Here is a 22,972-nt window from a genome sequence, read left to right on the forward strand (position 1 = left end):
CATCGCATGATATTGCCTTGTTAAAATTATCAACAACCCCAACAATGGCGTCAAAAACTTGATGACAATACTAGCAAGTGTACTAGTATTGTCGAAGTAATAAAATAATTCGTCTCCACATGGATTGCAAATTTAAGCAAGGTAACAATGGTGCGAATTAAAGTAAATAAAAGGGGAGTTTTAAGATTGATTCGGTTCGAGAATAAAACGAGAAAATAGTTTGAATACAATTCAATAGTTAAAGGCGATTAGATCTTTCTTTCCACCTCCTACTTATAATTGTTGATGAGTTGTGCATTAACTCAATTTCTAACAGGGCCAGCCCGAACATTTTAGAGGCCCTGTTCGAATTTTAAAAATATATTTTTTCATATAGATAATAATATATATCTTTAATTTTTAATATATTAAAAAAATGAATAATTTATATTTTAAAAAATAATAGATTAAGCCATATCCAACATTACATTATATTTTATCATAAAAAAATCATAACAATTGAATCATAAAATATTTAATAATATTATTTGTTAAAAAATTATTATTCAAAAAATTAATTAAAAAAACTAAACTAAAATTAAATGTGTATGGACGAAAAATAACAAATATTTGTTGTCATAACCTCTATTAAAAATAGACAAAAAATCATATGTGAAGTTTAACTAAGACATTGTTTGTTATATATTTAAAAATAATAATATTTTTTAAAAAATTATTAGAATTTTTAAAATACTAGACGTTATTTTCAATTACATTTTATAATTAAAACATATTTTTTACATCTAATTATCCAAAATTTTATCATTAAATATTTTAAATATACCTCAAAAGTAATCTTTCTTATAAAACTTTATCTAAAATAAATTTAACTTAGTAATACTTTAAATTCTAAATAAATTATAACATAATAATAAAATAATTTAAGAGTTAAAATAAACTATACTTTAATTATCTCGAAGTGTGCCCTTTCTTTCTTTGTTACAGAAGTAAGAGAATTAACTTGCCACTTTCTTTGTTACCGAAGTAAAAGAATTAATTTGCCCTAAGGGCACAAGTTAATGAGATATTTATAGAAATTTTTTCTTGGAATTTGTGCATTCAATGTATCGAAACTTTAAATATGACTTTATTGCATTTAATTATATTTAACTTTTTCTAATTATAGTATCCTTAACATGTGCCCTTAGGGCACATGTTAGCATGACCCTTGTTAAAATAATGATAAGCGAGAATCAAACCAAGGCGGATCCTTCCTCTAGTTATGCATCCTATACTCTCAACAACAACCGCTTGGCCACTCAACACTTTTGGTAGTGGTGTGAAATACCATTTATTCAATATATATAATATTATATTTTAAATTATGAGGCCCCTAAATATTTGTGGCCCTGTGCGGTGCCACTTGTCGCACACCCACAGGGCCGGCCCTGATTTCTAATATATTAAAGTCTTACAGCAAATTAACAAGACCAATGCACCCAATTTCTTGGTGTACAACTCACTAATCTACACTATAGTTTCCTAATTCCTTAGACCAATCAAGAGTTAAATTAGGTGTTCTACGTTCGCTTATTCGAAATCCATAACTTATAATTATCTATTCCTAGTTAATTACTAAGTTGAACTATTACCCAAAATCATATCGATAGACTTACAATCAATAATCCTTACCCATCTGATATCGATTAATTCATCAATACATAAAAAACACTAAAATCAAGAACAATTAAATAATAATAAAAACATAAAAGAATTCAATCAAAATCAAATACCCATATGATCCAACAAGATACAAATAGGTTTGTCTCAAAAAGACCTATTCTAAGGAATCTAGCTACTCATAGTGCATGTAACAATTACCATGAGTTTAGATGAAGAAAATATGAAATTCAATGTCTTCAATGGCTTCCAAAATCTTCAAAATCCTTGTTGTAGAACTCAAAGTCGTCACTTTCTCTTTCAAATTTGGAACCTCTCAAAAAATAGTCAAAAAGACCTATTTATAGCAATTACTGATAAGCATTTCGTCCGCGATATGACATCATCGCGCCCACAATGTCAACATCGCGGCCGCGTGAAATCCAGAGGCTGGATGCTTTTATTTTCTTTCTTTTTCTTCAATATTTTCACTAAGTCCGCATTTCTTCCTCTTTATAGATTTTTACTCACTTCTTCAAACTTCGGCATGACTTTTATTCATTATTCCACTGATTTCATTTGATATTGCTTGTAAATATTGCGTAATGACCGACCGTCATCACAACCCCAAATTTACTATGTTGCTTGTTCTCAAGTAACTTGTCTGCACACTGAACATCTCATTAGAATTAAAATGCTTACTATTACCAATGAACGTCACCTTTCTTATTTTTGTTGATCAACACTTCCGTTCCCTTCTTCAATTCAAGTGATTCGGAAAAATTCTTTCAAACATACAAGTACTCAACCTGCCTCTCATCTCACATATTTTCATTCAATTTTGACAGAATATTCACAAAAATTATTTAAGTTTTGAACCTTGTAATGAAACTAAACATTCAAACTGGTGAAAAATAAAGATGAGATCTATTATTGACCGACTATCCATTGTCCTTTTTGAAATTTCTAAATCATATCATTTTTCTATAAATATGAGGCATTCTAACAACCACTCTAAAAATAATAATCTAATAGTGATAATGAAAAATAGAGTTTTAGTCTTTTAAGAGAGAAAGAGAATTTTATTTACATCATAGTTTGATGAGAGTTGATAGATAGTTAGTTGTTTTGTATCAAGATAATTTGTAGTTCTATTTTTTTTTTGTTGCAATGAAGACATTTTATAAAACAAAATCATGTGATTTTTTCTTTCACATTGAGGAATTTCTCATGCAAAAATGCTTGGTATAATTTTGCTAAACTATTCTCCTTATGTTTGCTTTTGCTTAATATCAATTTTGAGTTTACATAGGAAAGTTTATGCAAAGATTTTTCAAAAATATCATGACAGTTAGGGATAAAAATCCAAAATACTGTGAAATCTATCAACCTTTCTACAACACACGAAGGACATCTAAGAATGAATTTTTGTTCTTTTTCATATTGTTGATTGAACAGTGAACACAATTAAAGAATCTTCATATCGGAATAAATAATTCCCCAACTCAGTTTTAATTTTTTGTCTATTCACAAAATAACCAATGATATGAATTACATATTTAGTTATTCTTCTACTAATGATTGTTTTGATTTTCTAGGAATAGAAAAACAATTGGATCAAGTCAACTTCGTGATGGGATTAGTGTTGAAGAAAACAACAAAGAAAAAAAGCATCATTAGCTGCACTCCATTATAAAATTAGTGTATGATTAAACACAAGTTAATTTAGTATTCAAATAAATCCACAAATAAAAAGTAAAATAATTCAAAACTAAATAGTGGAGCCAACTTTTTTTGTCTAATGGATGTTCATAATCAATCATCATAGACAGTATATACAATCCGTAAAAAAATCTTGCAAACGAAATTCATATTACACGTGAAAAAGACTGAGATCGTTGAAAAGACAAAGATCCTCATCACCTCATTGAAGAACTTTCTAGAAAATATCAAGAATCTCAATAATCGAACGGTTACAAAGTGGGCAGGAGCCTCTGTTCAGCCACAGCTCCCTAGAGCAGACTCTGCAAAAAGTGTGTCCACACGGAATAAACGCCGCGCCTTTATTCCTTCCCATGCACACGCAACACACCGAATCATTCCCCGCCACACCACCTACTTTCACCTCACTCACAGCTTTTTCAGCCACCGTGTCACCATTTTCCGTCTCCTCTAAAAGCCTCATCAACGACACTCTCCACGGTGTCCCCGAAGTCCTACCCCCTCCGACGATGTTTGTTTCCACCGGCGGTCTTCGGAGTTGTCGCTCCGCCGCTAACGCCGCCGCAAGATTCATATTAGACGAACTCGAACCTGTACTCGAACTGGAAGCAGTTGGATTCGGGCCAACGCAGACGCTCGGATCCTGAACCGGATCCGTATCAGAAATTTGTTGCTGAGGTAATTGAGATGATGATGAAGAAGAAGAAGAACGGAATCCACGTGTGGCTCCACAGCAACCTATCCCGATGAATCCAAACCGTTCCTTGAAGCTACGTCTCCTCCGAGGAACTCCATCAACACCGTCCATTTGTTCGTTTAACAAACCGAGAATCGTTCTTGACTCAGCCCGAGTCTCCTGCAATAACAAACCGAGCTGACTCATCTCTCTCTCTCTCTCAAGCGGAGAGGTTATCGAAGTGAGAGGGCATTTAAAAGGGAACAAGAAACGAAACGGGTTTTTAGGTGAAAGGGAAGTGAGTTAGGCGAATGGAAATGCGGGTTGAATTAATAAAGTATATTAATTGGGATTAGCACGCATTGGAAGGTTGAATATTAAAGAAAAGGGTAATTGATTGATTGGGTGTGAAATGAAAAGAAGTGGACAAAGACAAAATGGAAGTAAAAGATGGAGGAACGGGTTTTTATTTTTATTTTTACTGGAGTGTGAGTGTGTATGTGTGTGATTTTCTTTATGATATTTGTATTGTTAAGATATTTGTATTGTTAAGAACCTTTAGGTAACGGAGCGTCTATTACTACTACTACTACGTTTATTTGTTAAGGAACAAACTTAGTGTACCTCCCACCAATCACATGATTTCATCTCATTTAAAATATTTAATTATTTATTAAAATATTATAAATATTTATTGTTTTCAAAGTATTTTACAAAGAAGGTAACTTTACACAACTTTTTGAGTTGGATAGATAAGAATTCACCTATTTTTTTATGTCAGAATGAGCACGCTCCTCGAGTTTAATTTCTCAAACATCAAATAAGTTTTAAAAAAAAATTGTCAGTGTAAAACAGTTTTACACACAACCAATCGAAATATTTTAATTTGCAATGTAATTTCAATTTTTAAAATTAAAAATTAGATTTATTCTGATATATATCTCTCATTGATTGACAGTATAAAAATATTTTACACTGTCAGTGCATTTCTTTTTTTCACAAAAAAATAGCTTTAAATGCATTTTTATCTCTTTATTATTTAAAATAAATTAGTGCTTTTAACAATTAGTTTGAAATAAATTAATGCTATTCTTTTAATTCTTTAATTGGTCAAACTTTTAAAATATATATTTAAGCATAAATATATTTAAGATGTGAGAGAAAAAAGTTTTAAAATATATTTAAGAGACTAAACTTTTAAATTACACTAGCGGGATACCCGTGCTATCGCACGGGGCCGTTTGGGTTTAATATTACGTGGATAAGATATGTCTTATGAAGTTATTCCGTATATATTTAAACAATACACATATTAATTGGATGAATATCTGTAATAAATTTAAACATGTAGTATGTTAAATAAGATACAGCAATAAAATATATATACATATATATTGTTTAAAATTATAAGTTTAACGTGTATGAATTTGGTCATTAAAAACAATACATATAAGAATAATAATAATTGTTAAATAAATAAAAAAGACCTTTTAATTATTGAAAAAAAAAAGTTATGGGATATAAGCAATAGATTACAAAGTTATTTTATAACACTGTATTTTCTATAGATTACAAAGTTATCATATATGGATTTGGTAATTCAAAACCATGCATATAACAATAATATATATATATATATATATATATATATATATATATATATATATATATATATATATATATATATATATATATGGCATATCATATGAGAATGACATATTTATATGAGAAAGTGAGAATGAATCTGAACCATTGGATTTTAAAATAAATGATGGAGATTATAGGTGAATTTTTTTTCTCTCTCCTACATCATTTATTTCAAAATGTAGGAGAAAGAAAAAAAGATTCACTCATAATCTCCACCATTTATTTTAAAATCCAATGGTTCAGATTCATTCTCACATTCTCATATAAATATGTCATTCTCATATGATATGCCCTCATATATATATATATATATATATATATGTCATTCTCATATGATATGCCCTCATATATATATATATATATATATATATATATATATATATATATATATGTATATATATATATATATATATATATATATATATATATATATATATATATATATATATATATATATATATATATATATATGAGGGCATATCATATGAGAATGACATATTTATATGAGAATGTGAGAATGAATCTGAACCATTGGATTTTAAAACAAATGGTCAAGATTATGGGTGGATTTTTTTTCTCTCTCCTACTTCATTTATTTCAAGATACAGGAGAGAGAAAAAAAAGATTCACTCATAATCTCCACCATTTATTTTAAAATTCAATGGTTTAGATTCATTCTCACATTCTCATATAAATATGTCATTCTCATATGATATGCTCTCTCTCTCTCTCTCTCTCTCTCTCTCTCTCTATATATATATATATATATATATATATATATATATATATATATATGGGACGACTCAAGTGAGAACACTTAGTTATTGTGAGAAATGAGAACAATGAATCACGACCATTAAATTTTGATTTGTTAATTTTAATGAACTGGATTGGTTTCTCTTTCTAGGTTGATTTAAAATAAATATTAAGGATCATAGAAAGAGAAATCAATCTAGTCCATTAAAATAAAAAAATCAAAATTTAATGGTCGTGATTCACTGTTCTCATTTCTCATAATAACCAAGTGTTCTCACTTGAGTCGTCCCCATATATATATATATATATATATATATATTCAATATATGGCTTTGTTATGATAAATTATTAACAATTATAATATATTTATAATCATACGATGTTTGTAATAAATAAATTGATATATAGGGGTGGTAGTTATTTTTTAAATAAAATAGGAAACATATAAGAAATCCTTGTTACTAAAAATTTAGTTAAAGATAACATTTATTTTTAAAAAAAGATAATTTAGAAATAAAATTTTGATACAATCAATTAACTATTGTTGATATACTTTGAATAACATATCAATAAAATAATAAAAAGATTATATTACATTATTTAATTAATAGTCATAAGTCAATATTTTATATAGTTAGTCAATTAATAGATTCAATTAAACATTAACGAAAATGGTGGGAGATTATATTAATCTATTAATACAAAGTAAGTTTGAAGTGTTATTTAAATACTGTTTGAATAGTTTTTAAACATGGGTGAATATATTTAGGAGATCTCAACAGTTGCACGTTTACCTAATATGTCACTCGTATTTGGAAAAGTGGTGTCAATTAATAACCAATGCAATTATGAAGACGAAGCTGAACGGGTTCCAAGGAACAAATACATCACGTTTGCAGAAGTTGTATCATTGGGATAAGCGTTGTAGCCCACAAATATATACTCCATAGTGCTTTCCGATAGACAGTAGCGAAAACATCCATCCTTGGTCATCTGAAAATGTCACGCTTATCCCAAATAGCCAAAGCATGCAGATGAAAAATTTGTCTTCCATCAGCAATCTTATTCTTTCTGTTTTTTCTTCAATAGTTTTAATTTGATTTAGACCTCTTTCTCGCTATGTAGGAGTTTAAAATACATTGTGGTTGATGATCGCTGGGAGAGATTTGCGGTCAAAAGGAAGATCAAACGTTCGTCTCACGATCTCCGTAGGTCCTTGAAATGGAAGAAAGATCAGGTGACCAAATTGTGCGTGCGTTTGGGCTTAAGGGTATCAGACAGCGATGCATGCATATGGGAAAGGGAGAGGAAGCTGAGGAATATCGCAGGTGTGTGGCAACGAAAGATGACTGAAATCAAGTGGAGGGGAAAGCATGAGGCAAAGAAGCTTGGTCTAGGGTTTGCTGTAGTTGAAGATGTTCAATCTGTGGCAGATGTTATGATCAGCGCGGGGCTTGATGTGAATCACAGAGTCGTGGATGTGTGTGAAGGACTGTCTATCGTGTATATCAATTTAGAAGATGAAAGGTATGCCATTATTTTAATTAGATATACTAATATTTACATCTTTTCTTAGATTGTGTTCTTCTAAATTCATGTTGTAATTAACTTTGTAGTCTGTATGATAGTGAATGGAAGGTCTGGTCAGAATTGGTTACCAACATGTAAAATTGGTATGTGATATGTGTTTCAGTGTAATTATGGTATAACCTTGACATTCAAAATTTAATTTGGTGATATGTAAGAAACTGCCATTTTTTAACGTTTTTATGGTTGTCCAATGCAGGAATTTTTGATGAGGAAAAAATATAGTGTCAGTGTTTTGTTAGTCTAGCTTTTGAGAATGTTTGTAGGACTGAAGCTTAGCATTCATCTGTTTTCAGGAGATGTTGAATTTTGCATTCTCATTAGTTTATTTCCTTATTTGAAGTTTGTTTTAATTATAATTTAGGATTGGTATTGGACTGTAATGATTTCTGGATTTATTGCTACAATATATTGGTGGGTGCTATATATGGATCTGTGTGATTTCACAGATCTAGTATTCTTCTAATTGACATCGTGTATATATTGAATTGAGTTATTTTCTGTTGCTCTCTAAGAATTGTAATGTATGGCTGCTTCAATTGTTCCTCATTTGGTTCCCTTTGACATGTTTATAGTGTTGTTTCTTATAGTACAATGTTTGTATGCTTGAATGTTTTTACATGGTGACCTTTCAAAAAATGATAGCATATATATATATATATATATATATATATATATATATATATATATATATATATATATATATATATATATATATATCTAGTTTAATTGATATAATGCATGACAAAACAACATATTTGAATTGGTTTTGCTTTTAATTGTGAGCTTACAAAGTATAACAATAAATTGTTTGTACCAAAATAAGTTTTTTATATTGTTTCATTGTATCAGAATAATTATGCTCAGCTTGATCATCTCTTTCTCATTATATTTTCTCATATTACTTCAAAATTATGGATATCACAATCGTGCACTACTTGATTTTCTCAATGTCATTGTATTTCCTCATATTCCTTCAAAATTGTATGCAATAGGGACAAACTTGATAACTCTGCTCCCTTTATAGGTATCCATCAAGGTGATTAATTTCTCATTATCTTTATGCTATTTGTAAGGATTTTCAGTCCCATATCATAGCTAATTAGTTAGATGCATGATATTGAAAGCCTGTGTATGCAGTGCACCAGGGACCTTGTAACACCCCCTTTATACCCCAAAATATTTAACATATAATCAGAGAATAGCATGCATATAATTCAAAAGGGCGTCACATCGATGTTTTTAGAAGAACTAAAAACCTTTTTAAAAAAACTGACAGCATTTATCTACACGACACGGTACACCTGGTCATTTTAAATAACACCTAACATATAATCATAATTCATCTAGAATATGCCTTAACAGCGGAAAGTAGTACTCATGTGTTTCATATAAATGATACATGTCCCATACCATGATCATATTTCCATAAACAACTCATAAGATAACCATAATCATAATATTTGGCTTAAAGCCTCTCAACAACAAGTAACCAATTAAACATGTTCACAAGTTATAACCAAAATACATAAACAAGTAGAACATGAGTTCAACGTCTAAGCTACCCAGTGTTACATGACCAGAGCATCGACTCGCTACTTAATTACCAAGCAACTCGGAAGAAACTCAGACTAGATCACACGCCAGCCACTAATCGTCAAAACCTGCATGTCGCCAAACGAGGGCAACATTAAAACAGAAGGGTGAGAATACGAACCATTATGAAGAAAGTATAATGAGATACAATGGTTAAATCAACAATTATAGGAATGCATACACTTGCCTAATCATGAAATTAATACTAATAATAATTCACATATATTAAACATACACCAAGTATAAGAGTATAATACCTCAATACTATATTCTCAATTATACACATAGCCATAATTATCACATATCCTCACATTTAACCAATTACGTATTCAAACATCACCCCTTCCCAATTATCAACTAATACGATTTTCACTACAACACCAAGTGTACATAATCAATTACCAAACTCATACACATAGCATCACGACATCAATGCACATAATCAATTGTTCACTCGTACACTTACCACAACAACATAATGCACATAATCAATTATCACATTCAAGCACATATCATAACAACATAATTCACATAATCAACTATCACATAACTCTAATGTGACTCAATGAAACATGTGACACTATGCATGTGGTACCAATGTGAAATTCTAAGTTTCACCGGCCTCCGATTCAGAACTCTAGAATCTAAGCCACACTTCCGATCCGGACAAGACCAAAGTCCACCATTCGCAACACACACACACATCATTAACATATTCGCAACACACACATTCTCACCCTTAACATATAAGAGGCCAATTAATCATTTACGATTCACACAATCCAATTAACACTAGTAACCATACTATCTCATGTTAATTCTCATTTTTGCCAATTATACATAAACACACACTTTCAACATCAAGTAATTAATCATTAATTTAACGCTAACCAACTAACCACAGAGAATCAATATTAGCACAACATCATGGCATATACGTATATTATTCTCAACATACATATTCAAGCCAAAACACAATTACGGACGAATCCTCAAAATACCGTAATTTACCGACAAATCGAATAATTGATCCAACTTCAAATATATTTCAATCAATTAAACTCATTGCAATTAATTTAACTATTAATTTAACCAATTAATATCAAACTATATTAATTTAATTCACTTCTATTTCTATTCCATTTCCACTTTCTAGCACTCTATTGCTCAAGACCATTTTTATTGAAAAGGATATCGCGCTAGCTTTCTAACGCTTCGAACGGAGACTCAAACGGAGTTACGGTTCAAAAGATATGAATTGTTAAAGTTTCAACGAAAAGCAAACACCGACATCATAAACTAACAACTCTAAACATGTCAAAATTACGTAAAACAAATAAAAGTACGACTCCTAATAACTTAAAACAACTCTGACAACTTATTTTCAACTCTAACAACTCTATTGACAACCCTAACAACTCTATTGACAATTCTATTAAATTGTTATAATTTATTTATAAAGAATATTTAAATAAAACACAATTTCACTCGATTCGTAAAAATCACAATTTCAACAAAATAACACCACCACGTTAATCTACTAATTAAACTTAGCTACCACGTAAATTTTCATCAAATTCCGGATAAGTAATTATACCGCTTAATTCGACTATTTCGATCAAACGGGACTGTTTTACTTCCATTCTAGCATATTACTGTTTCCAATATAATTTAATTTCACGTTTTGTTTTTAATACTAATCTATTTCATTCTTATAACTCTTACATATATATGCTATCATATATGTAAGTACTATTATATTCATATATCAATGCCATTAGGAACCTACAGTTTTAATACCAATTCAATTCCATAAATTATACTCATTTACCAATTACTTTACACATATATTTAACTGCATGTAATTCAAGTACTTAAGTAGTATAGTATGCCCATTTAAACTGACAACGGATTCACTAACGGTAGCCAAACCAAACCAAAACAGAAAGAGTATGAACATGGCATTCTACAAGAAACAAAACAGAAACGGAAATGAAAAGAAAAGAAGTGGCTGGCAATGACACTCGTCATAGGTGAGGGAATGGAAAGGAGTGTCACGCAGGGATATCACTCGGCCCTACTATGCACCACACCCAGTTTCATTTTCCATAATCATAAGAATACGGAACAACAATGTATGAACTTCATTTTCAACTTCCAATTATTTCAAACAGAAATCATACGGACGGATTGAAACATAAATTTCTATACGATTCAGCTATGAACAAAGACAAATATATTAATCTACCAATTACCCCATTATACTAGCTCACAATGATTATGGATTCTCCCCCTTACCTCTTCAATGTGCTTCAAACCCTAGCTTTTGCCCCTTGTTGCTCTTCCCCTTTCTTCTTCTCTTAGTCTCCTTTCTCCCCTTCTTTTGCAAATGAAAATTATGATACCTCTACTCTTCCAACCCTTACTATATTATTCATATTGGGCTTACCCAAATAATTCCACTTCCTAACTAATTAGGCCCAATTGATAAAATAGAGTAGTCAAATAAATAATTATGTTCCAACAAATAATATTATTACCCTTAATATTATTTTCCGATTAATCCAATTAAATCCGACTTTGTCTCAAATAAATAAAAATCCAACAATAATATTATTTCTAATATTATTTCTCTATATATTCCACTTTATTAATTCTTCGATTAACCGAATAAATCCCAACTTCACTTAATAATCCGAACACGTTTCTCAATAACACCGACGATCCAATTAATTATCAAACTTCGTTCGAATTAAGTAAATAAATCCTTATTTAATTTAATTAGTCAAATAATAAAATTCGGGCTGTTACAACTCTCCCCCACTTAAAATATTTTCGTCCTCGAAAATTCAGTCGACACAACCATCTCAACACCAAAACCACATCCACTCCCTCTCTCGATTCATACCGATACAAGACGTTCTACACTTACGACCACACAAAGCTTCAAAAGATGTCATTCCAACATCCGAAGAAAATACTATGCAAACACACAATCCTTTCGATGCACAACTTAGAAAGTCTCTTATCGAATGGTCCATCTTCATTGGAATAAAACGAGCACATTTCGTCAACTATCCACACTGACCCAACTCACTTCACAATTACTCGATGTCTCGGCAATTTCGAAACAAAATCCATAGAGATACTATCTCACTTCCACTCGAAAATAGATAACTGTTGCACCAAATGAAACGGTTCCTGACAAATCCAACTGAAATACACAATTCCGGTATATCCCTCTTCATACTTTACCATTACACATTTCCTCAAATCTCGATACATCATTAACACCATGATTAATACTCAAATCATTACGATGTTCCTCATCCAAAATTCTCTTTGTCCGAATTCTAACCATCAGGAATACAAACTCGATCACAACATCTCACGACACCATTCTCGACAATCAAAAAGTTACTAATTTTGTTTCCTTGATTAATCAATATCATCTTGTCCACTAATTGAAAAATCCAATTTCTAACCTTCTCAAATCTTGTCAAAATATTCAAAGTAGGCTTCAACATACCGACTTAACACACGAAGACGTCGCTTCACAACCAAACTCAACCCTCTAAATCGTTCCAACGATTTCCAATTCTTAAATTCTCAACATAACTTATATAAAATTATTTCCTACTCAATGCATCGGCCACAACCTTCACTTTTCCAGGGTGGTAATTCAAACCAAAGATTAAAATCCTTCGAAATTCTACTCGTCTTGTTTACCTCATATTCAACTCTTGTGATCACTCAACACATCAAACCTTGATCCACACAAACAATGCCTCTTACATTCCAAAACAAACACAGCGATAAACAACTCCAATACATACATCGAATAATTCCTCTTATGAAATTTAAGTTACCTTGAAGCGTAAGCTACTACTTATCGATATCTGCATCAACACACCTCAACTAGAAATCCCATATCCAAGAAAATTCACTTCTTCCAACCAAAACTCACATTCAGAAAGCTTTACATAACCTTCTTCTCTTTCAGCACCGATAACACAATCCTTAAATGTTAAACATGATCATCGTCGCTCTTTGAATCAAATATCCTCAAGAAACATTACCTCATAGAACCTTCTTTCTTCTTACTCGACGAACAGGGGTAACTCTACGACTATACACTCAGACAATGAACTTCTTCTCAAACAATTCTTTAAATCTACTCTTCAACTTCTCCTTAGTCGCTTTACACGCTACCAAGTTAGTAAGACAAGTCTATCTCGTCCAATACGATCTCGTCTTCTATCAACAATAGATTAAGGGTGATCAAGTCCTCAATTTGTCAATAGACAGTCGACAATCATAATGAAACATAAACCATCGTTACTAAACCATAATAGTGTTCCTTCAGAACTCGCACTCGAAATCACTTAAAACACCAATACCCAAAATCTCTCTTAAAGTTATAATTACTTGCTTCAACTCCAACCAGTTCATACCAAAATTCTCATCAAATTAGTCTAGCGGAAAACAAACTAAATCAATCCCAAAATCTCTACCAAGATGCTCAAAGGATAACTCAAACACGTAAAAGAAATAGAAACAAAGCCACCGCAGTTGTATCAATAACTACACTTTGATGCATAACAGATAAAACATGATCCAATCTTATAGCACAATCCAAAAAATGAAATAATGCGTTGCACCATTATCAATAATAAAGCACGTACCTCAGATTAACTTATCCATAGAAGTAGTCTCAGCACCAGACAACGCAAACACTTTTCCTTTCGCTTGATCCTTCTTTGGCTTATCGCCCATGGCACAATTGTGTCCTTGCTCACCACAACTGTAGCAAGTCCTACTCGAACCAACTCCACAATCAACAGTTTTGTGACCCGTCTCGCCACACCTGTAACACTTAATCGGAATAGAAGCTCCTCCCCCACTTGGCTTCTTGCCAAGACCAGATTGTTCCCTCATATCATCATACGATTTCCCATGGAACTGTTCTCCTCCTCGTTTCAATTGTAGAAACCTCACTTCTTTCTTTCCACGCACATCTTCTGGAAAATAGTTTCCCAAAAATGCATCACGGAAAAGAGTCCAAGTAACTTCAATATCTTCTATTTCAAGTCTCCGCACAGTATTACTCCACCAAACGTCAGCTTCTTTTGTCAGCATGTGAGTACCAAACTGTACCTTCTGTACATCAGTACAACTCACGACTCGAAAGATCTTCTCAATTTCTCTCATCCATGCGTGCGCTTTGTCCGGTCCATACCCTCCATCAAAGATCGGCGGGTTGAACCTTCGAAAGTCTCCAAAAGCACGGAACTCATCCTTTCCTCCATAACCGACATTCTCTTGCGACGCTTGTCCAATCGCACTAGTCCACCTCATCATTGCCCCAACATTAATGTCAACATTCCTTCTTGCAGCCATCGTCCTAAACAACCAAACAATCAGACAAAACAGTATCGATCGTGTCAGATACACGAATCAATTACAACAGTATAAAAGACATTAATAACCTTGACCAACTGGTCGACCATGCTCTGATACCACTAATGTAACACCCCTTTTATACCCCAAAATATTTAACATATAATCAGAGAATAGCATGCATATAATTCAAAAGGGCGTCACATCGATGTTTTTAGAAGAACTAAAAACCTTTTTAAAAAAACTGACAGCATTTATCTACACGACACGGTACACCTGGTCATTTTAAATAACACCTAACATATAATCATAATTCATCTAGAATATGCCTTAACAGCGGAAAGTAATACTCATGTGTTTCATATAAATGATACATGTCCCATACCATGATCATATTTCCATAAACAACTCATAAGATAACCATAATCATAATATTTGGCTTAAAGCCTCTCAACAACAAGTAACCAATTAAACATGTTCACAAGTTATAACCAAAATACATAAACAAGTAGAACATGAGTTCAACGTCTAAGCTACCCAGTGTTACATGACTAGAGCATCGACTCGCTACTTAATTACCAAGCAACTCGGAAGAAACTCAGACTAGATCACACGCCAGCCACTAATCGTCAAAACCTGCATGTCGCCAAACGAGGGCAACATTAAAACAGAAGGGTGAGAATACGAACCATTATGAAGAAAGTATAATGAGATACAATGGTTAAATCAACAATTATAGGAATGCATACACTTGCCTAATCATGAAATTAATACTAATAATAATTCACATATATTAAACATACACCAAGTATAAGAGTATAATACCTCAATACTATATTCTCAATTATACACATAGCCATAATTATCACATATCCTCGCATTTAACCAATTACGTATTCAAACATCACCCCTTCCCAATTATCAACTAATACGATTTTCACTACAACACCAAGTGTACATAATCAATTACCAAACTCATACACATAGCATCACGACATCAATGCACATAATCAATTGTTCAATCGTACACTTACCACAACAACATAATGCACATAATCAATTATCACATTCAAGCACATATCATAACAACATAATTCACATAATCAACTATCACATAACTCTAATGTGACTCAATGAAACATGTGACACTATGCATGTGGTACCAATGTGAAATTCTAAGTTTCACCGGCCTCCGATTCATAACTCTAGAATCTAAGCCACACTTCCGATCCGGACAAGACCAAAGTCCACCAATTGTAAACATATAGTTTACGGCTTCCGATTCACTCTAGAATCCAAGCCCGCTTGTGTTTCAAAGCAAATCCACCTGTGTTTCAAGGCACACTATGATATGAATGTATGTACAATATCACAAATATATGCAATTAAGATCATCTCTACCATCTTAACTTTCCGCATATCCCAATAATTCAACTCTATGAATTATCCACCAATTGTACACAACATTCGCAACACACACACATCATTAACATATAAGAGGCTAATTAATCAATTACGATTCACACAATCCAATTAACACTAGTAACCATACTATCTCATGTTAATTCTCATTTTTGCCAATTATACATAAACACACACTTTCAACATCAAGTAATTAATCATTAATTTAACGCTAACCAACTAACCACAGAGAATCAATATTAGCACAACATCATGGCATATACGTATATTATTCTCAACATACATATTCAAGCCAAAACACAATTACGGACGAATCCTCAAAATACCGTAATTTACCGACAAACCGAATAATTGATCCAACTTCAAGTATATTTCAATCAATTAAACTCATTGCAATTAATTTAACTATTAATTTAACCAATTAATATCAAACTATATTAATTTAATTCACTTCTATTTCTATTCCATTTCCACTTTCTAGCACTCTATTGCTCAAGACCATTTTTATTGAAAAGGATATCGCGCTAGCTTTCTAACGCTTCGAACGGAGACTCAAACGGAGTTACGGTTCAAAAGATATGAATTGTTAAAGTTTCAACGAAAAGCAAACACCGACATCATAAACTAACAACTCTAAACATGTCAAAATTACGTAAAACAAATAAAAGTACGACTCCTAATAACTTAAAACAACTCTGACAACTTATTTTCAACTCTAACAACTCTATTGACAACCCTAACAACTCTATTGACAATTCTATTAAATTGTTATAATTTATTTATAAAGAATATTTAAATAAAACACAATTTCACTCGATTCGTAAAAATCACAATTTCAACAAAATAACACCACCACGTTAATCTACTAATTAAACTTAGCTACCACGTAAATTTTCATCAAATTCCGGATAAGTAATTATACCGCTTAATTCGACTATTTCGATCAAACGGGACTGTTTTATTTCCATTCTAGCATATTACTGTTTCCAATATAATTTAATTTCACGTTTTGTTTTTAATACTAATCTATTTCATTCTTATAACTCTTACATATATATGCTATCATATATGTAAGTACTATTATATTCATATATCAATGCCATTAGGAACCTACAGTTTTAATACCAATTCAATTCCATAAATTATACTCATTTACCAATTACTTTACACATATATTTAACTGCATGTAATTCAAGTACTTAAGTAGTATAGTATGCCCATTTAAATTGACAACGGATTCACTAACGGTAGCCAAACCAAACCAAAACAGAAAGAGTATGAACAGGGCATTCTACAAGAAACAAAACAGAAACGGAAATGAAAAGAAAAGAAGTGGCTGGCAATGACACTCGTCATAGGTGAGGGAATGGAAAGGAGTGTCACGCAGGGATATCACTCGGCCCTACTATGCACCACACCCAGTTTCATTTTCCAGAATCATAAGAATACGGAACAACAATGTATGAACTTCATTTTCAACTTCCAATTATTTCAAACAGAAATCATACGGACGGATTGAAACATAAATTTCTATACGATTCAGCTATGAACAAAGACAAATATATTAATCTACCAATTACCCCATTATACTAGCCCACAATGATTATGGATTCTCCCCCTTACCTCTTCAATGTGCTTCAAACCCTAGCTTTTGCCCCTTGTTGCTCTTCCCCTTTCTTCTTCTCTTAGTCTCCTTTCTCCCCTTCTTTTGCAAATGAAAATTATGATACCTCTACTCTTCCAACCCTTACTATATTATTCATATTGGGCTTACCCAAATAATTCCACTTCCTAACTAATTAGGCCCAATTGATAAAATAGAGTAGTCAAATAAATAATTATGTTCCAACAAATAATATTATTACCCTTAATATTATTTTCCGATTAATCCAATTAAATCCGACGTTGTCTCAAATAAATAAAAATCCAACAATAATATTATTTCTAATATTATTTCTCTATATATTCCACTTTATTAATTCTTCGATTAACCGAATAAATCCCAACTTCACTTAATAATCCGAACACGTTTCTCAATAACACCGACGATCCAATTAATTATCAAACTTCGTTCGAATTAAGTAAATAAATCCTTATTTAATTTAATTAGTCAAATAATAAAATTCGGGCTGTTACAACTCTCCCCCACTTAAAATATTTTCGTCCTCGAAAATTCAGTCGACACAACCATCTCAACACCAAAACCACATCCACTCCCTCTCTCGATTCATACCGATACAAGACGTTCTGCACTTACGACCACACAAAGCTTCAAAAGATGTCATTCCAACATCCGAAGAAAATACTATGCAAACACACAATCCTTTCGATGCACAACTTAGAAAGTCTCTTATCGAATGGTCCATCTTCATTGGAATAAAACGAGCACATTTCGTCAACTATCCACACTGACCCAACTCACTTCACAATTACTCGATGTCTCGGCAATTTCGAAACAAAATCCATAGAGATACTATCTCACTTCCACTCGAAAATAGATAACTGTTGCACCAAATGAAACGGTTCCTGACAAATCCAACTGAAATACACAATTCCGGTATATCCCTCTTCATACTTTACCATTACACATTTCCTCAAATCTCGATACATCATTAACACCATGATTAATACTCAAATCATTACGATGTTCCTCATCCAAAATTCTCTTTGTCCGAATTCTAACCATCAGGAATACAAACTCGATCACAACATCTCACGACACCATTCTCGACAATCAAAAAGTTACTAATTTTGTTTCCTTGATTAATCAATATCATCTTGTCCACTAATTGAAAAATCCAATTTCTAACCTTCTCAAATCTTGTCAAAATATTCCAAGTAGGCTTCAACATACCGACTTAACACACGAAGACGTCGCTTCACAACCAAACTCAACCCTCTAAATCGTTCCAACGATTTCCAATTCTTAAATTCTCAACATAACTTATATAAAATTATTTCCTACTCAATGCATCGGCCACAACCTTCACTTTTCCAGGGTGGTAATTCAAACCAAAGATTAAAATCCTTCGAAATTCTACTCGTCTTGTTTACCTCATATTCAACTCTTGTGATCACTCAACACATCAAACCTTGATCCACACAAACAATGCCTCTTACATTCCAAAACAAACACAGCGATAAACAACTCCAATACATACATCGAATAATTCCTCTTATGAAATTTAAGTTACCTTGAAGCGTAAGCTACTACTTATCGATATCTGCATCAACACACCTCAACTAGAAATCCCATATCCAAGAAAATTCACTTCTTCCAACCAAAACTCACATTCAGAAAGCTTTACATAACCTTCTTCTCTTTCAGCACCGATAACACAATCCTTAAATGTTAAACATGATCATCGTCGCTCTTTGAATCAAATATCCTCAAGAAACATTACCTCATAGAACCTTCTTTCTTCTTACTCGACGAACAGGGGTAACTCTACGACTATACACTCAGACAATGAACTTCTTCTCAAACAATTCTTTAAATCTACTCTTCAACTTCTCCTTAGTCGCTTTACACGCTACCAAGTTAGTAAGACAAGTCTATCTCGTCCAATACGATCTCGTCTTCTATCAACAATAGATTAAGGGTGATCAAGTCCTCAATTTGTCAATAGAAAGTCGACAATCATAATGAAACATAAACCATCGTTACTAAACCATAATAGTGTTCCTTCAGAACTCGCACTCGAAATCACTTAAAACACCAATACCCAAAATCTCTCTTAAAGTTATAATTACTTGCTTCAACTCCAACCAGTTCATACCAAAATTCTCATCAAATTAGTCTAGCGGAAAACAAACTAAATCAATCCCAAAATCTCTACCAAGATGCTCAAAGGATAACTCAAACACGTAAAAGAAATAGAAACAAAGCCACCGCAGTTGTATCAATAACTACACTTTGATGCATAACAGATAAAACATGATCCAATCTTATAGCACAATCCAAAAAATGAAATAATGCGTTGCACCATTATCAATAATAAAGCACGTACCTCAGATTAACTTATCCATAGAAGTAGTCTCAGCACCAGACAACGCAAACACTTTTCCTTTCGCTTGATCCTTCTTTGGCTTATCGCCCATGGCACAATTGTGTCCTTGCTCACCACAACTGTAGCAAGTCCTACTCGAACCAACTCCACAATCAACAGTTTTGTGACCCGTCTCGCCACACCTGTAACACTTAATCGGAATAGAAGCTCCTCCCCCACTTGGCTTCTTGCCAAGACCAGATTGTTCCCTCATATCATCATACGATTTCCCATGGAACTGTTCTCCTCCTCGTTTCAACTGTAGAAACCTCACTTCTTTCTTTCCACGCACATCTTCTGGAAAATAGTTTCCCAAAAATGCATCACGGAAAAGAGTCCAAGTAACTTCAATATCTTCTATTTCAAGTCTCCGCACAGTATTACTCCACCAAACGTCAGCTTCTTTTGTCAGCATGTGAGTACCAAACTGTACCTTCTGTACATCAGTACAACTCACGACTCGAAAGATCTTCTCAATTTCTCTCATCCATGCGTGCGCTTTGTCCGGTCCATACCCTCCATCAAAGATCGGCGGGTTGCACCTTCGAAAGTCTCCAAAAGCACGGAACTCATCCTTTCCTCCATAACCGACATTCTCTTGCGACGCTTGTCCAATCGCACTAGTCCACCTCATCATTGCCCCAACATTAATGTCAACATTCCTTCTTGCAGCCATCGTCCTAAACAACCAAACAATCAGACAAAACAGTATCGATCGTGTCAGATACACGAATCAATTACAACAGTATAAAAGACATTAATAACCTTGACCAACTGGTCGACCATGCTCTGATACCACTAATGTAACACCCCTTTTATACCCCAAAATATTTAACATATAATCAGAGAATAGCATGCATATAATTCAAAAGGGCGTCACATCGATGTTTTTAGAAGAACTAAAAACCTTTTTAAAAAAACTGACAGCATTTATCTACACGACACGGTACACCTGGTCATTTTAAATAGCACCTAACATATAATCATAATTCATCTAGAATATGCCTTAACAGCGGAAAGTAATACTCATGTGTTTCATATAAATGATACATATCCCATACCATGATCATATTTCCATAAACAACTCATAAGATAACCATAATCATAATATTTGGCTTAAAGCCTCTCAACAACAAGTAACCAATTAAACATGTTCACAAGTTATAACCAAAATACATAAACAAGTAGAACATGAGTTCAACTTCTAAGCTACCCAGTGTTACATGACCAGAGCATCGACTCGCTACTTAATTACCAAGCAACTCGGAAGAAACTCAGACTAGATCACACGCCAGCCACTAATCGTCAAAACCTGCATGTCGCCAAACGAGGGCAACATTAAAACAGAAGGGTGAGAATACGAACCATTATGAAGAAAGTATAATGAGATACAATGGTTAAATCAACAATTATAGGAATGCATACACTTGCCTAATCATGAAATTAATACTAATAATAATTCACATATATTAAACATACACCAAGTATAAGAGTATAATACCTCAATACTATATTCTCAATTATACACATAGCCATAATTATCACATATCCTCGCATTTAACCAATTACGTATTCAAACATCACCCCTTCCCAATTATCAACTAATACGATTTTCACTACAACACCAAGTGTACATAATCAATTACCAAACTCATACACATAGCATCACGATATCAATGCACATAATCAATTGTTCACTCGTACACTTACCACAACAACATAATGCACATAATCAATTATCACATTCAAGCACATATCATAACAACATAATTCACATAATCAACTATCACATAACTCTAATGTGACTCAATGAAACATGTGACACTATGCATGTGGTACCAATGTGAAATTCTAAGTTTCACCGGCCTTCGATTCATAACTCTAGAATCTAAGCCACACTTCCGATCCGGACAAGACCAAAGTCCACCAATTGTAAACATATAGTTTACGGCTTCCGATTCACTCTAGAATCCAAGCCCGCTTGTGTTTCAAAGCAAATCCACCTGTGTTTCAAGGCACACTATGATATGAATGTATGTACAATATCACAAATATATGCAATTAAGATCATCTCTACCATCTTAACTTTCCGCATATCACAATAATTCAACTCTATTAATTATCCACCAATTGTACACAACATTCGCAACACACACGCATCATTAACATATAAGAGGCCAATTAATCATTTACGATTCACACAATCCAATTAACACTAGTAACCATACTATCTCATGTTAATTCTCATTTTTGCCAATTATACATAAACACACACTTTCAACATCAAGTAATTAATCATTAATTTAATGCTAACCAACTAACCACAGAGAATCAATATTAGCACAACATCATGGCATATACGTATATTATTCTCAACATACATATTCAAGCCAAAACACAATTACGGACGAATCCTCAAAATACCGTAATTTACCGACAAACCGAATAATTGATCCAACTTCAAGTATATTTCAATCAA

The 22,972-nt window shown here is 32.6% G+C and overlaps 1 protein-coding gene across 1 annotated transcript; it reads right to left on the minus strand.

Moving 5' to 3' along the window:
* Positions 1 to 3,100: 3,100 nt before the first annotated feature.
* LOC131599880 (uncharacterized) lies at positions 3,101 to 4,460 on the minus strand. The gene has a single exon (XM_058872122.1). The coding sequence runs from the start codon at positions 4,241 to 4,243 to the stop codon at positions 3,578 to 3,580; it is 666 nt and encodes a 221-aa protein (XP_058728105.1). The 5' UTR covers positions 4,244 to 4,460; the 3' UTR covers positions 3,101 to 3,577.
* Positions 4,461 to 22,972: the final 18,512 nt, after the last annotated feature.

This window comes from Vicia villosa, linkage group LG4 (genome assembly GCF_029867415.1).
Source record: "Vicia villosa cultivar HV-30 ecotype Madison, WI linkage group LG4, Vvil1.0, whole genome shotgun sequence".
NCBI classification, from domain to species: Eukaryota; Viridiplantae; Streptophyta; class Magnoliopsida; order Fabales; family Fabaceae; genus Vicia; species Vicia villosa.

Excerpts from the sequence above, each read along its gene's own strand:
- LOC131599880 (XM_058872122.1), bottom strand. The coding sequence starts at position 4,243 with ATGAGTCAGCTCGGTTTGTTATTGCAGGAGACTCGGGCTGAGTCAAGA.